A 14,837-nucleotide genomic window follows, 5' to 3' on the forward strand; every position below is an offset into this window, starting at 1 on the left:
CGCTCCAGACCCGTCGCCATCTTCACCATTTACTAAGCTCTTACTGTGTGCTAACAATTGTTTCTTATTAAATTAGCATACTGTAGTATGCAAATTTTCTAGCTAGGGAGAATGTCTAGTCTCAAACCCAGATTTTTAACCATTACACTTACATTGTAGGAAGTTAATGAGATTGTTAACAAAGAAGTAGATTTAAATTGGTGTGCTAAGTTGAGCTCCTTCAGCAAAGGGACTTTTTATTTTTTATTTATTTTTTAAGGTATCCTAATCTTCATTGCTTTACACAATTCCCGGCACATAGTAGCTACTTGTTATTGGAGAAATTAACAAAGTAGCCTATCAGGCATAAGAGGCAAATTAATAGTGTACCTAATATTGGATATACTGATAGAAATAGTTTAAATGTGTATTCAATGATCTGCTTCTGTGTAGGTAATGTGGAGGTTTGTTTTGTCATGAGAGTATGTGAAAACTTCATGTTCCCAGTGTTCCCTAGCACATCTTAGATCCATGAATGTCTTCTCTTTTTCTCCTAATTTCATAAAATTGAGCACCAGTAGTCTTTTGAGAAAAAATAATATCATTATAGATTGTTTGAGAATGGAATTAGGGAAGCAGTGTAACATAATAGTCTGATAATCTTTATTTTAACACTTTTAGTCATGTATTTAAACTACTTGTGAGTGGTTATTAACCTCTTTATTAAATAAATATATTGAATATTTAGTGAAAAAAATCTTATTATGTAACAACTGATGTCTTTTCAATCTCATTTCCATAGTAGCAAGCTTAATTTGCATTGCTGGTGTGTAAAACCTAACAAATTATATTTAACCTAATAGGCTTCCAAATTTTGGATTACATCTTTCATACCATACTTAAATACACAGATACAGACATAGCTGACATATTCTACATCTCTGCATGGCTTACTTGAAAAATAGAGGCAGTTGCTTAACTGGATGACTATCAAAATGGTCAACTCAGATTGATGGGTTTGAGCGCAGTAGACAGTGGGTATGCAGATGGTGGTGTATGTACCATTTGACAGGAGATGGCTGAGTTTTTAAAATGATTTTGGTGGAATGGTTTGGTGGTGTTGAAGTACAGGGCATCCATTCAACCTCAGGTGCTGTGCAGATGGCAAAGCCAAGCTAATATAGAAAAATGAGAAACAAGTGACTAATGTACAGGAATGCATGATTCGCATCACAAATAAATGACGGTATTACATGCACGAAACCTAGCCAGATGGCTGTACATTAAAACACATGACTCCTTGTGAGAATTAAGTACAGGCAATTTGCTCCCATTTTCTGCAGGCCTGCTGCATATTATATTAGGGTAGGGAGAACAAGAGATTAAGTGCTTTATTTATTGAAAGTGTTTAGGTGAAGTTGACAGTTACTTAAGCATAATCTGATCTCCCTAAGTATTTAAGTTGTCTCTTTGTGGAAGAAAAGAAGTGGGAGGTACAGCTGGCTATAAAACAAAAGGATGTAAGGAGTAAGATGTCTGGCGAACCTGTGGAAAATACAACTGTCTTTTGGCTTACATTTTTCAGTTTTGTAAAGTTCTCCACTTGGCAAAAAAATTTTTTTAGGACTAGTATGATTAAAACACTTATTTTTCTATACAGGTTTTAATGACTTCAAATACCAATAACATACGGGAATTTTAAGGTGGGAGGAGTTAATGTGTTGAGTGCTGTGTGAAATGGTGCCATTTGCACTAGTGAAATGTGAACTTTTTTTTTTTTTTTTTCCAGCTTAAAGAAAGTGGTTATTGTACAGGTCATGAGCCAGATTCCTTGGAATTCAGCACTGTGGGAGGATGGGTATCTACTCGGGCATCAGGCATGAAGAAGAATATCTATGGCAATATTGAGGATCTGGTAAATTTTTTTCTAGTTATATGATAATTGATTAGTATATAAAGATTATTACAAAGTGACTAAAAGCCTTTAAAAATTAAGAGTTGGAATGTAGAACCCTCCCCTCGAAGTATACCTTTTGATTATAGTAATGTTGAGTGTGTATAGTAGAAGCAATTAAAAGACACAACTGTGGTCATTGCTTAAGGATGCCCTTTTCCAAATGACTAATATTTAAGCTTTGTAGATGTCTCACAGTATTCATCTTATTAAATATACAAATATTATTTTACAAGCTTTGGGAAAACTTAGCCTTCAGCTCTACCAAGATTTTAGTCCATTTATTTAGGTGATCTTCTCATGCTTTTCTTGTTACCTTAGGAGATTTTATATTTATTGTCCCGAAAAGATTTTTTTCTGTATAGAATTAAAGCCTGATTGAAATTGTTCTACTAAGTAGTGGTATGACCCAAGAGGTTCACACTATTTTCTCTTAGCTGATCTGGTACCAATTCACTGGGAGTTAGTGTGATAATAGTGTAACTGTGGGCACCCTTGTTAAGATTAGGTATCATTTGTTCCATTTTTAGCTTTTCTGGTGGCTAGTTGTGCAACCCTGTGCAAATTGGTTCACCTTTCTCAACTTTAGTTTCCTCTTTAAAATAGAATAATGAAATTTGCTGTATAAGGAATAAAGCACATTGAATAAAAACTCAGTCATGTCTGGTGTGTAGTAGTTGCTTCATAAATGTCGATTCCCTTATCTTTAATATTCTGATAATAGCGTAAAAGAACTTTAATTTATGAGACTATTAAAGTGATGTTCCTACATTATTCCTGGAGCTATTTAGCTTTGCTTTTCGAATCTAAAGTTGCAACATTTTAATCAGTATCTTGGTTGATTAGAATATCAAATCTTTAATGAAATATATTGGTTCTTTGTAGTTAACACCCAATAATTTAAGATTTTTGTCTGTATCGTGAACACTTTTTCTATGTTTACATTGTCTTGTTTATATTCTTTTATTGAAGACATTTTTAAAAATCACATTTTTCTTTTTGTAATTAAAATAACCTAAATTCAGTTTCAGGGAAGAAAATTTGGTCCTTTTGCTATTGGAGTGTTAAGATCTTCATCAGAGTTAGGCAAATATTTGATAGACCACTGCATTTATTACTGATAAAGCATATAATTAAATCAGTTTTTGAAGATATCTAAGGACCACAGATTGTAAGTGTACATTTTAATGTACTTACTTGAATTAGTACTTATCACATTTTATTTTTAACTTGAATTTCTTTGCAATATATAGTGCCCTCTGAAACTGTTTTAATTTACATTATTTGCTTTTATGAAAAAATAGCTAAAGTTGATATTTTTGAATCTATATGGCTGCAGTGGTACTCATGACAAAAATTAAAACTTTTTGAATGTGTTAATGTATTTCTTTAATCAATATTAGGGCATATTTAGTTAAAAGTACAATAAGTAATTATGCTAATACCTTATTTAACTGTTTGAAAAAAGTTGAAGATAGTTGTTTACTCTAAATTTTTAACATAATCTGAAGATTCAGAAGTCTTGAGTGCTTTCTGTATACAATGGGATAAACTTCTCATCTTAAATTCTGATCCCCACTTGTTTTGAAGGTCATTTAAAGGAATTTTAACTACAGTCTAACTAAATTATTTCTTAATTTAGTGAATATTTCCTCACTAAAGGATTTCCTGACCATTTCTGAATATTCTTTCTTATGCTGGTGCTATAGAGCTGAAGCTCATGGCCATTAGCAATAATCCACCACTTCTATGAAAGATGCTTTGCCATATTTTTCAGTTTTGAAGCACTGTTAGAAGGCAAGAAATTGAAACCTATAGTGACAAAATCTAACTAAAACTTCTGAATCTTCATAAAAGGAAATACGGTATGATACAGTAAGCATTTGATTTTTTAAAAAATTTCTGAAGAAAATGCTTCTTTTAAAATCATAACAGTGACAATAGACAATTTTAGCAATTAGAAACTTATTTTAAAAATAATACATACTGGGCCGAGCCCGCGGCGCACTCAGGAGAGTGCGGCGCTGGGAGCGCAGCAGCGCTCCCGCTGCTGGTTCGGATCCTATATAGAGATGGCCGGTGTGCTCACTGGCTGAGCGCGGTGCGGCCGGTCTCAAAAAGGACGACAAAAAGAAAAAAAAAACAACAATAATACATACTTATTACAGAAGTATAAAAAGTCATTTATGCTGTACAGTAATTTCTAATTCTCTTAACATCTTGATATTTATCTTTCTATACTCTTTTCTAGGCATACCACAAACAGATGTATATCAATTTTTAGTATAAAAAAGAGAATCATACTGTGTTTAATCTGATGTTTTAATTGTGTTATCAGCATATTAACATATAAATGAATATAGGTTTGCATTATCAATTTTTAAAGAGTTCATGTAATTCTTTTATTGATAATTCATAGTTTATTAAACTTATTCCCTTTTAATGAACATTTAAATTATTCTTGATTTCAAAATTACAGAAAACAAAGGGGGAAAATACCCAGTTTAGTAATTTCTTTGGTGTACATTTTTAATCATTTTCTTTGGGTAAGCTCCTAGAGGTTTAATTGTTGGATCACAAAATTTATACATTTTAAAATCTTTGGATCCTTTCAGCCAAATTGTTCTGTAAAAATTTTTTACCAGTTGGCATTACGACTAGCATATGAGAACCTTTGTATTTTCCTGGATTTTTTATTTGTATTTTTGTGTTTTAATTTTGTATTTCTTTAATTGCAATTGAATGTATACTTTTAAAATGTCTCCACTGACGATTTTGATTTCTTACTTTGTGAATTGCTTATTGATGTCCTCTGCTTATTTCATTTAATGATAAATTGACTTGCTTGTCTGTCAAAAATCCTTTCTAAAAATGTTGAATTTTTACCTAATCATTTTGTGTTCAAATCTCAGCAACTATTTTTTAGAGTGATCTTCCTCCCCAAGCGTACTTACTTTCTCACCTATGTGATGTACCAGAACACATCTCTCTCCCCGTCTCTTTAACTCAGTCACTGCTTCTTCCTCTTAGTCCCAATTTTGACCTGATCGTAATTAGTATTTCATTCTTTTCACTCTCTTCTACTCAGTAGAGTTGAAGGTGGGGATAAGGCAAGAATAATTTTTTTCTTAGAATTCTAAGCATCTCTAGCAGTGCATGATATGAATAATAGTGCTTCATAAATATTGTTAAATAAATGAAAGAATGAACCTATTTATGAAGCAGTAATAATAGTGGTTCATAAATATTGTTAAATAAATGTAAGAATGAATGTATGATCATTGCTTACTTTTTGAGTCCTTTAGTTCTTTGCCATATGGATAAAGTTCAACTAAATTTGATTTAGTTTAGAAGCGGTTTAGTTTGGTTTAGAAATGTGTTTTTCTATTCTTAAGATGATCAATGTTTCTAGACCAGAGGTGTACAGTCTTAGAATGATTTTTCCCTCTTTTAAGGTTATATACAAATTTACCTTTAGTCTGAGAATTACTAAAAATTGTTAGAGTTCTGAAGGGCATCACAATTTATTATTTAACCAAATATTTAAAAAGTAGTGTTTCATATAAATATGTATGAATGTGTATACATACATACACATAAATTTACTGACATATGTCTAGAATTTACATCATGTATTGTATTAAACAGGTGGTTCATATAAAAATGGTAACACCTAGAGGTATAATAGAAAAAAGCTGTCAAGGACCTCGTATGTCAACAGGCCCTGATATCCATCACTTCATCATGGGATCTGAAGGTAAACATATTGCAAATTTATTATGAAAAAATGCAGGTTAATGACTCAGGTTTGTGAAAATCTGTGATATTGTGATATCAAATCTTTGAAAGGAAGACATGTTTTATATATTTAAGGAATGATGAATTTATTAAAGGTTTTATTATTTTAATTTAGTACTTCGTAAAGTTTTTATTACGAGAACATCTTATTAAACTTCCTCTTACATTTTGCTTTTTTATATTTCTGGAGACAGCTTGGTCTTTTTATTTTTTCTTTTAGAATACTTAATGAATTTTAGGAAAAATAGTTGTTAGGGTTTAAAATGTTTTGTTTTAATATTTTGTTTTATAGTATTCTTTAATCTTGTCAGAATTATCAGGAGAAAGGACTGATAAAGCGTTATCTTATTGTCTTACTGTAATTATATCTTTTGTTATTTACTATTTGATTTTTAGAAGTGGAATTTTAAATTCTGCTGATTCATACGTCTTTTAAACTTCTGTTCATCTATTAATTTTTCACTATGTAAGTGTATTTGCTTGGTTACTTGATGCTGAGTAGATTAGAATGTAGTTCTTCACCTCATCCAAAATATTTGTATACAGATCAGAAAAAATTTAACTTTCTTATTTCTATTTTGCAAAATCACTGTTAGGTAGAATGTGAATTGTATGGATAAGGTAAATATGGACTTATTTTTTAATTCTTAGAATTGGAGAGAGACATCCCTTAAATTCAGAGAAATCAGATAAATTAAAATAATTTCTTTTTAAATTAGCAGAGGAACTCATTACTCACTTGAGAAGGTGGTGCAAGCTGAGAAAAGATAGATTTTGGAAATATTTAGCTGTGCTTATGAATAAAAGAATAGTTATAATAAACTAAGATGTTGTAGCATAAATTTGAATCTTTGACAATAACAACAAAGAGGGGAAGAAAATAAACTACGTCAGTTAGTTATATGATTGAGATCAACTGTTGGGCTGATGACTAGTGTTGTAGTTTAGGTCTTTTTCATGGTAATCAGTGACAGACTTTGTACATACTAGGCTAAATTAGTTAGATGAGATTTTATTTTAAACATGCATGCAAATTAGCATACTGATTTAAGAGCATGAACCATGAAGTTTATCAGATCTGGATTTCGGTCCTGGTTTCACCACTTTACATTTCTGTTACCTTGTATAAGTTAGGTAATTCTCTATGCCCGATGTCCTCAGCTATAAAATGGCAATAATAAAATTATCCATCTTCATAAGCTTGTTGTGAGGATTAAGTGAGATTATGCTAAGCTATTTGTAAGCATGTAGTAAGTACTCACCAAATATTAAGTTTATTGCTATTATTGTGGCTATTTATTATTTTGGTATCAGTGATCTTTACAATTTCTGGTCCCTTATCCTCATTTCAGTTTGTATGTGAATATAGAGTTATTTTTATATAGGCTAGGAAACAGTATGATTGAGAAAGTAAATTTATGTGAAATCTTATTCTTTCATAATATATATTTTTATCTCCTATTTTGAACTGCCTAAATAATAATCTCCTGCCTTAAATGTGAATCATAAACTTTTCCTTGAGCTTTAAAAAATTTTATTTTGCTATAATTAAGTCATTTGATGACTACCTTGAAAATATTATCATCAAAAAACTTATTTTTCCTATCCCACTAAGTTTCACATGTGAGTAGCCACATTAAGTTTAATGTGTTTGTCTTGTTTTGTGTTATGAATTGTTGATAATGATTTTTTTCAACAAGCAGCTTCCTCACATTTTAGATGCTATAACATGATCAAAATAATGAAAATTACAGTAAATATTCAAAGCATTTAAAATGTTTTACATTCTTTTTCTATATATGGAATTTACTAATAACATAATGAATTGTTCTTTTAATTAAAAAAGAATTAAAAATATATCTTTATTTTTTAACCCTTTGACCTATCCTTGTTTTAGTCTTTGCTCTACAATTAAATAGATGAAATGCCCAGTATCAGTCTTTTTGTAAAGTTCTACCAGTCATCTTTTGGTTAAATAAATATCATTTGGTAGCTTCCTCAGGAATGGCACATTTGTATATATCTTGAGTTCTGGGATGTTCTAAACTGTTTTTAGTGGCTATGATACCCTAAGGACAGCTTGACTGGATATATCTTTTTCTGGAGTTTCTTGAAAATGCCGCTCCACTGTTACTTTGATTTTTTATATTGTTATGAAGGAATATAATGCCAGTCTGATTCTCTTTGCCTTTGTAGGTTGTTTGCTCTTTTTGCCTGAAGGCCCTGAGGACTTTTTATCTTTATTGTTAAAGTCTAAAACTTTTACAACTTAGAATTGATTGTCCTAGGTCATTTTGCTCTGGCATCCTGTGGAAACTTTGTATGTGTAGATTCATACCTTTTATTTCTAGAAAGTTTTTTTGGATTGTAGTGTTAAATATTAGGGGTTGTTTTTTTGTTTTTTTTCTTTCCTTCCTCATTGTTTTGACTGTTCTTCAGGGACACCAGTTATACATGTTTGATTTACTTTACCTGTTTTCCATTTCAGCCACTTTTTTTCTGACCCTTTTTCTCTGACTTCTGTCTTTATTTCCTTTGCATTCTCTTGGTTATTTCCTGCTTTTATGAAGTTTTTATTTGAATCTATATTTTTCTTTGGATATCTTATAACTTAACCTTCATTTTTTATATGCTTTTTATGTTATGTTTCTTTCCTGAGTTTGGTCATCTATTTCCTTTTGTCTTCACTTTTTTGGGGGGGGGGTTCATTTATGTTTTCAGTGTTTATATTTCTGATTCAAGGTATTTTTTCATATTCCCAATTGCTTGTTTGATCATATTTAATTCAGTTTGAAATGTTGTGTCACAGTTTTCTTCAGGATCATGATTGATTTTGTAGGGGAGGGCTTTCATCAACAGAAATGCTTTTATTTGCTTTTTCTGACTTTTTGTGGTAGTTTTAGTTTTATACATTTGGGCTACTTTTTTCTATTCCTTTTTATGACTTGGAAAGGGTTTCCAGTTTGAGAATGTTTCTTTCTGTCACTTCTACTCTTTTCTGTACTATTTGTTTTATGAATGGTGGTGGTTTTGGTGGGAAGGGGATGACATGTCTTGTTTCTCTTTCATTTTTCTAGGATCTTTAATTTTTCTTTCTTATTTCATTCATTGTTTACTGCTTTGTCTTTAAAGAGTGATATATATGTATATATGTGTGTATGGACGTATGTATTTATATTACTTATTACTCCAATTGCTTCACCAAGGCTTCCGTTTCTGGTTTCTCCCACTTTCGAGCTTCTCCTCATAGCCAGAGCTATGGACTACCAAGTGCTGTACAGTATTTTGGCATTATTATCGCACTTTTACTTTCTGGAGGTGCTTGTCTGTGCTCTCTACAAGTCCTCTGTTACCCTCTACTCTTTCTTAAGTAATCTTTTAAGCCATCCCTATTCTGCCGTCCCATTCTATTCTCACATTCTGTCCTTACAAGTTTGTAGCATCTGGAAGATTGCCGGAAGTCTGTTGGAATTTTTTCTTTTTATTTCTACTTGGAGATAATTTGAGGGTTGCAGTGTTTTTTGTTTGTTTTTTTTTCTGGTAATACTGAAGTTTTAGATCCTGTGTGACTTTGCTTTGCTTGTTGATTTTATGTTTCTTTGTTTTTTGGGGTGGGGGGAGGAGAGAGAGAGGGGAGATTCAGAATCAAATAACTGCCATTCTTCTTAATCCTGGTGTCACCTGAGTATATTTTCAAATTATGAAAAATTTTATTTGTTACAGGCAAATACTTGCATTTTATATCAAATAGCAATTGAAGCCTTCAATTTTCCTGCAGAACAAACATATTTGAAAATTATAAAACAAAATTTTAAAATTTATTGCAATTTATTTTTCTTAAAACATGAAAGTGATTGGCATATAAGCCTCCGTGATACACCATTGCCATGGAGTTATTTTTAAACAGTTATATATAAAGTGGATATAAAATATTGGGATAATGTATATGTAATAAAGTGATAAGTAATCTAAGTATTTTTATATCACTCTACTGACATAATATTCTAAGAGCAAAAGAATCAGTAAGTACACTAAAAGCCCTCAGAAATGGACCATTCAATGAAGTGAATTTGTATGAATTCATTTGTGATTTGCTTAATTTGAACATAAGTCTGAATGGAAACTGCCCCCATCAAACTGCATCTGGGACCGGAATGGATTTTGATCTAACAGTGGGAACACACAAAACTCCTAGCTGGCTGGTTGCACAGACACACCTTGGTCATTTCATTAAATTTGTGGTAATGCTGTGTCTCATTTTACACTATTAATTTTTTAAAAATCTCATTTATAGTGTTATGGTGGGTTTTGCTACATTAGAAAGCCTACACAATATATTTGAGGCAGTATGGGTATACAGAATTTCAGGCATGGTCTCTTCTTACCAGTATGTTATAATTTTGATATAGAATGAAAACTTTAAATTTTGCTAATGTAAAGGTATGTACATTTTAAAATAAACTTTTCAAATAAGTAATGTACATTTACAAAATTCAGATATATAGAAATATGTGCAAAATTCAAAAGGTATGAAGTGATATATAAGGGAAAATCTGCCTTCTATTCCTGTCTAAATGGCATCCTTCCTGCCCAGAGTCATGGGTACTTCAAAAAGTTGCCAGAAAAATAGAATTAAAAGATAATACGAATCTTTCCATGAACTTTTTGAAGTGCCCTCATATGTATGTATATATATTTTAAGTACAAATGAGAGTTTACTATTCTTTGCTTCATTCACTTAATTTTATAGAGCTCGCTGCATGTTATCATATTTAGAGTCAATTCATTCTTTGTGACAGCTACATGATATTCCATTCATTGAATGTACCCTGACTTAACCAGGCCCTTTATTGGTTGGCATGTAAGTGGTTTTCAATTTCCTTTTTTGGATTATGTTTAGAATATAATGCTGTGATTTAAAGAAATATTTTCAGATGGTTTCATTTCTTAGAAGTAGGGAAATATTTCACAAAAAGCTGGAAACTTGGAGTTTAGTTTTTAATAAAAGAGTTTTCCTGTCTAAAGTCAGGGTTTATACTGACCTTTAAGAATTTCAATCTGGTGGCTTTTTAGTTTGAGCAAGTATTTATTAAGGTTTCTGTGGTCTGTGGACATATTAGGGTAAATAGAAGAGATGATTCATGTTTTTAGGAACTTATGCTTGAAAAATTTCAAATTTATTTAGGTGTTAATTCTAAGACTACCAGCAATTCTAAAAATGTTGAAAAGAGTAGAAAAATTACAAATAAGCTTTGTGATGGTGTCGGTATAGTAGGAGGAAATTAGCAACTTGAATAGTTAAAGTGATCCAACTTGTGTTGGTAAGAAAGAATAGGTGTGGTGGATAATTCTGTGCTGGTGGATGAGAAGACAGCATGTTACTAATAGTTCACCGGTCAACTTTTTGCCCCCTCTTTGACAAAGATTTAGAAGTTTACCTCAAAAAGAATCCCTGTACCTTTTAGCTCTCATCCCCCACCCCCCATTCTTTCACCCTCAATGCCATAAGCAACCAGTAATCTACTTTGTCTCTATTTATTCTGGACATTACAAATAAATGGAATAATATAATATATAGTCTTTTGTGAGTGGCTTCTTTTACCTACCATGATGTTTTTAAGATTCAACTGTTATAGCATGTATTAGTACTTCATTCCTTTTTATGACTGAGTAATATTGTACTGCATGGATAAACTACGTTTGGTTTAACCATTCATCAGTTAATGGATATTTGGGTTGTTTTTACCTTTTGATTGTTATAAATTATGTGCAATAAACATTGATGTACACATTTTTGTGTAGATATACTCATATGTTTTCATGTATATACCTAAGAGTTCAGTTGCTTGTCATGTAGATTATAACTCTATGTTTTACTGTTTCGAGAACAGCCACACTATTTTCCTGCCTGGCCATACCATTTTACATTCCCATAAGCAATGCATGAGGGCTCCAGTTTCTCCACATCCTTGTCAATGCTTAGTTGTTTTCTTTTTCTTTCTAATAATAGCCATCCTATGGAGATGAGGTGGGATCTCATTGTGACTTTGATTTGCATTTTCTTGATGACTAATGATGTTGAGCATGCGTTTTATTGGCTATTTGTATGTTTCCTTGGAAAGATACCTATGCAGATTCTTTGCCCATTTTTAAATTGTGATTATTTGTCTTTATTATGGAATTATAAGTTGTTTTTTTTTTTAACCTGTTCTTGATACAAGTCCCTTGTCAGATAAATGATTTATAAATATTTTCTCCCATTCCGTTGGTTTCTTGCTAGCATGCTTTGAAGTACAAATTTTTAAAATTTTGGTGAAGTCAACTTTTTTTTTTCTTTAGTTGCTCATGCTTTTCGTGTCACATCTATGAATCTAATGAAGATTTACCCCTGTGGCTTCTTCTCAGACTTTTATGGTTTTAGCTCTTATGTTAAGGTCTTTGATACATTTTGAGTTAAGTTTTGTATATGGTGTGAGGTAAGGGTCCAGCTTCATTTTTTTTATATGTAGATGTCCATTTGTCCCAGCACCAGTTTTGAAAAGACTTATTCTTTCCCCATTGGATGGTCCTGGCACTCTTGTCAAAAATCAGCATTGGTTTATTTCTGGAGTCTCAATTCTTTTTCATTGATCTGTATGTTTTTCCTTGTGCCAGTCACACTAACTTGATTACTGTTGTTTTTTAGCAAGTTTTGAAATCAGGAAGTGTGAGTCCTCCTTTGTTGTATTCTTTGATATTGTTTTGGCTTTTCTGGGTCCCTTGCAATTCCATATGAATTATAGAATTAGCTTGTCAGTTTCTACAAGGAAGTCAGTTTGGATTTTAATAGGGATTGCATTGAATTCTTAGGTCAATTAGATCAATTTGCGGAATATTGTCATGTTAACAATGTTGAGTCTGTCAGTCCAGGAATATGGGATGTATTTCCAGTTACTTAGATCTTTAATTTCTTTCAACATTGTTTTGTACTTTTTATTGTGTACGTTTTGCACTTCTTTGGCTGATTTATTCCTATTTTATTCTTTTTGATAATATTTTAAATAGAATTATTTTCTTAATTTATTCTTGATTATTTATTGCAAGTGTATAGAAATACATTTGATTTTTATACACTTGTATCCTGCAACCTTGCTGAACTCCTTTTTAGCTGTGCTTGTGAGTGGAATTATTAGCATTTTCTATTTGCAGTGTCATGTCATCTATAAATAGAGGTAGTTTTACTTATTCCTTTTTAATCTGGATTTTATTTCTTTTTCTTGCTTAGGTTAGAACCTAGACTAGAAGAGGCAACAGCAGAAATCTTTGTCTTGTTCCTGATCTTAGGGGGATAGCATCCGGTCTTTACGCTTAAAGTTTGGTGCTAGATGTGGGTTTTTCCATAGATGGCCTTTATCAGGCTGAGGAAGTTCTCATGTATTCCTAATTTATTCAATGTTTTTATCATAATGAATATTGAATTTGTCAAATGCTTTTTCTCCATCTATTGAGATGTTCATGTCATTTATGTTTTTTATTCTACAGATATGTTGTGTTACATTAATTGATTTTTGGATATCAAACCACCCTGGCATTCCTGAGATAAAGCCCACATGGTTATGGTGTATAATTATTTTTATAAATGGTTGGATTTGGTTTAATAGTATTTTGTTTAGGATTTTGGCGTCAATATTCATAAGAGCTATTGATCTGTCATTTTGTTTTCCTGTGATGCCTTTGGTGGTATCGTGATAATACAATACTGGCCTCATAGAATGAGTTAGGAAGTGTTCCCTCCTCTTCTACTTTTTTGAGAGTTTGTGAAGAATTGGTATTAATTATTTGTTTGGTAGGATTCAGCAGTGAAACCACCTGGTCCTGGGCTTTTCTTTGTGAGTAGTTTTTGGATTACTCATTACTAATTTTATTTAGTAATTCAGACTGTCTGTTTCTTCTTGAGTCAGTTTTAGTAGTTTGTTTTCCTACAATTTGTCTGTTTTATCTAAGTTATTTATTGCCATACAGTTGTGTATGGTATTCCTTTATAATTCCTTCTGTTATTGTAAGTTTAGTAGTAATGTCCCCTATTTCATTTCTGATTATAGTAATTTGAGTCTTCTTTTTTTCCTCAGTTTGTTTAGCTAAAGGTTTGTTAAATTTTTGTTGATCTTTTCAGAGAACCATGTTTTGGGTTCATTTGTTTTTCTCTGTTGCTTTTCTGTCCTCTGTCTCATTAATTTCACCTCTGATCTTTATTAATTGTTTTGTTCTGCTCACTCCTAGTTCATTCTTTCTAGTAGTTTAAGGTGGAAGATTAGATTATTAATTTGAGATGTTTCTTAAAATATAGATGTTTATAGTCATAAATTCCCTTTAGGCACTCCTTTAGCTGCGTCTAATAGCTTCTCAAGCTATTTTCTAATTTTTCTGTTGATTTCTTCTTAGGCTCCACTGGTTATTTAGGAGTATGTTGTTTAATTTCCACATATTTGTGTACTTTCCATATTTTTTTCTTACTTGTTTCTTATGTCATTCCAACGTGATCAGAGAACATACTTTATATTATTTTAATCTTTGAAAATTTTTTCAAGTTTGTTTGATGGCCCAGGTAGCATGTGGTCTGTCCTGGAGGATGTCCTGTGTGCATTTGAACTGAATGTATATTCTGCTGTGTTGGGTGGAATGTTCTAGTCTGCTAGGTCTAATTGGTTTATAGTGTTTTTTAAGTCTTCTGTTTTCTTTTTGATCTTATGCCTAGTTGTTATGTCCATCATCGAAAGTGGGGTATTGAAGTCTCCAGCTATTATCATTGAATTATCTATTTCTTCATTCATTTCTGTTAATTTTTGCCTCATATATTTTTGTGTCCTCTTATTAGGTACATATCTGTTTCTAATCGTTATATCTTTCAGATGACTTATCATTATAAAATGTTTCTCTTTGTGCCCAATAACATTTTTGTTGAAAGTCTACTTTTTCTGACTTTCAGCTTTCTTGTTGTTGCTGTTTGCATGATGTATCTTTGTCCATCTTTCAAATCTAATTGTATCTCTAAATTTAAAGTGTCTCTTCTATAGACAACATATAGTTGGATCTTTTTCTAAATCCAATCTTATCACCTCTGTCTTTT

The 14,837-nt window shown here is 31.6% G+C and overlaps 1 protein-coding gene across 1 annotated transcript in view; it reads left to right on the forward strand.

Annotated features, from left to right (window-relative positions):
- Positions 1 to 1,768: 1,768 nt before the first annotated feature.
- LOC103605233 (alkyldihydroxyacetonephosphate synthase, peroxisomal) overlaps positions 1,769 to 14,837 on the forward strand; it is a gene marked incomplete at its 5' end in the record, with an annotated part of 72,866 nt that continues 59,797 nt past the window's right edge. Inside the window, 2 exons of the mRNA XM_008589819.1 lie at positions 1,769 to 1,894; positions 5,582 to 5,690. Coding sequence (XP_008588041.1) covers positions 1,769 to 1,894; positions 5,582 to 5,690 — 235 coding nt within the window. The remainder of the gene's footprint in view (positions 1,895 to 5,581; positions 5,691 to 14,837) is intronic.

The sequence above is a fragment of the Galeopterus variegatus genome, unplaced genomic scaffold (genome assembly GCF_000696425.1).
Source record: "Galeopterus variegatus unplaced genomic scaffold, G_variegatus-3.0.2 Scaffold5668, whole genome shotgun sequence".
NCBI lineage: Eukaryota > Metazoa > Chordata > Mammalia > Dermoptera > Cynocephalidae > Galeopterus > Galeopterus variegatus.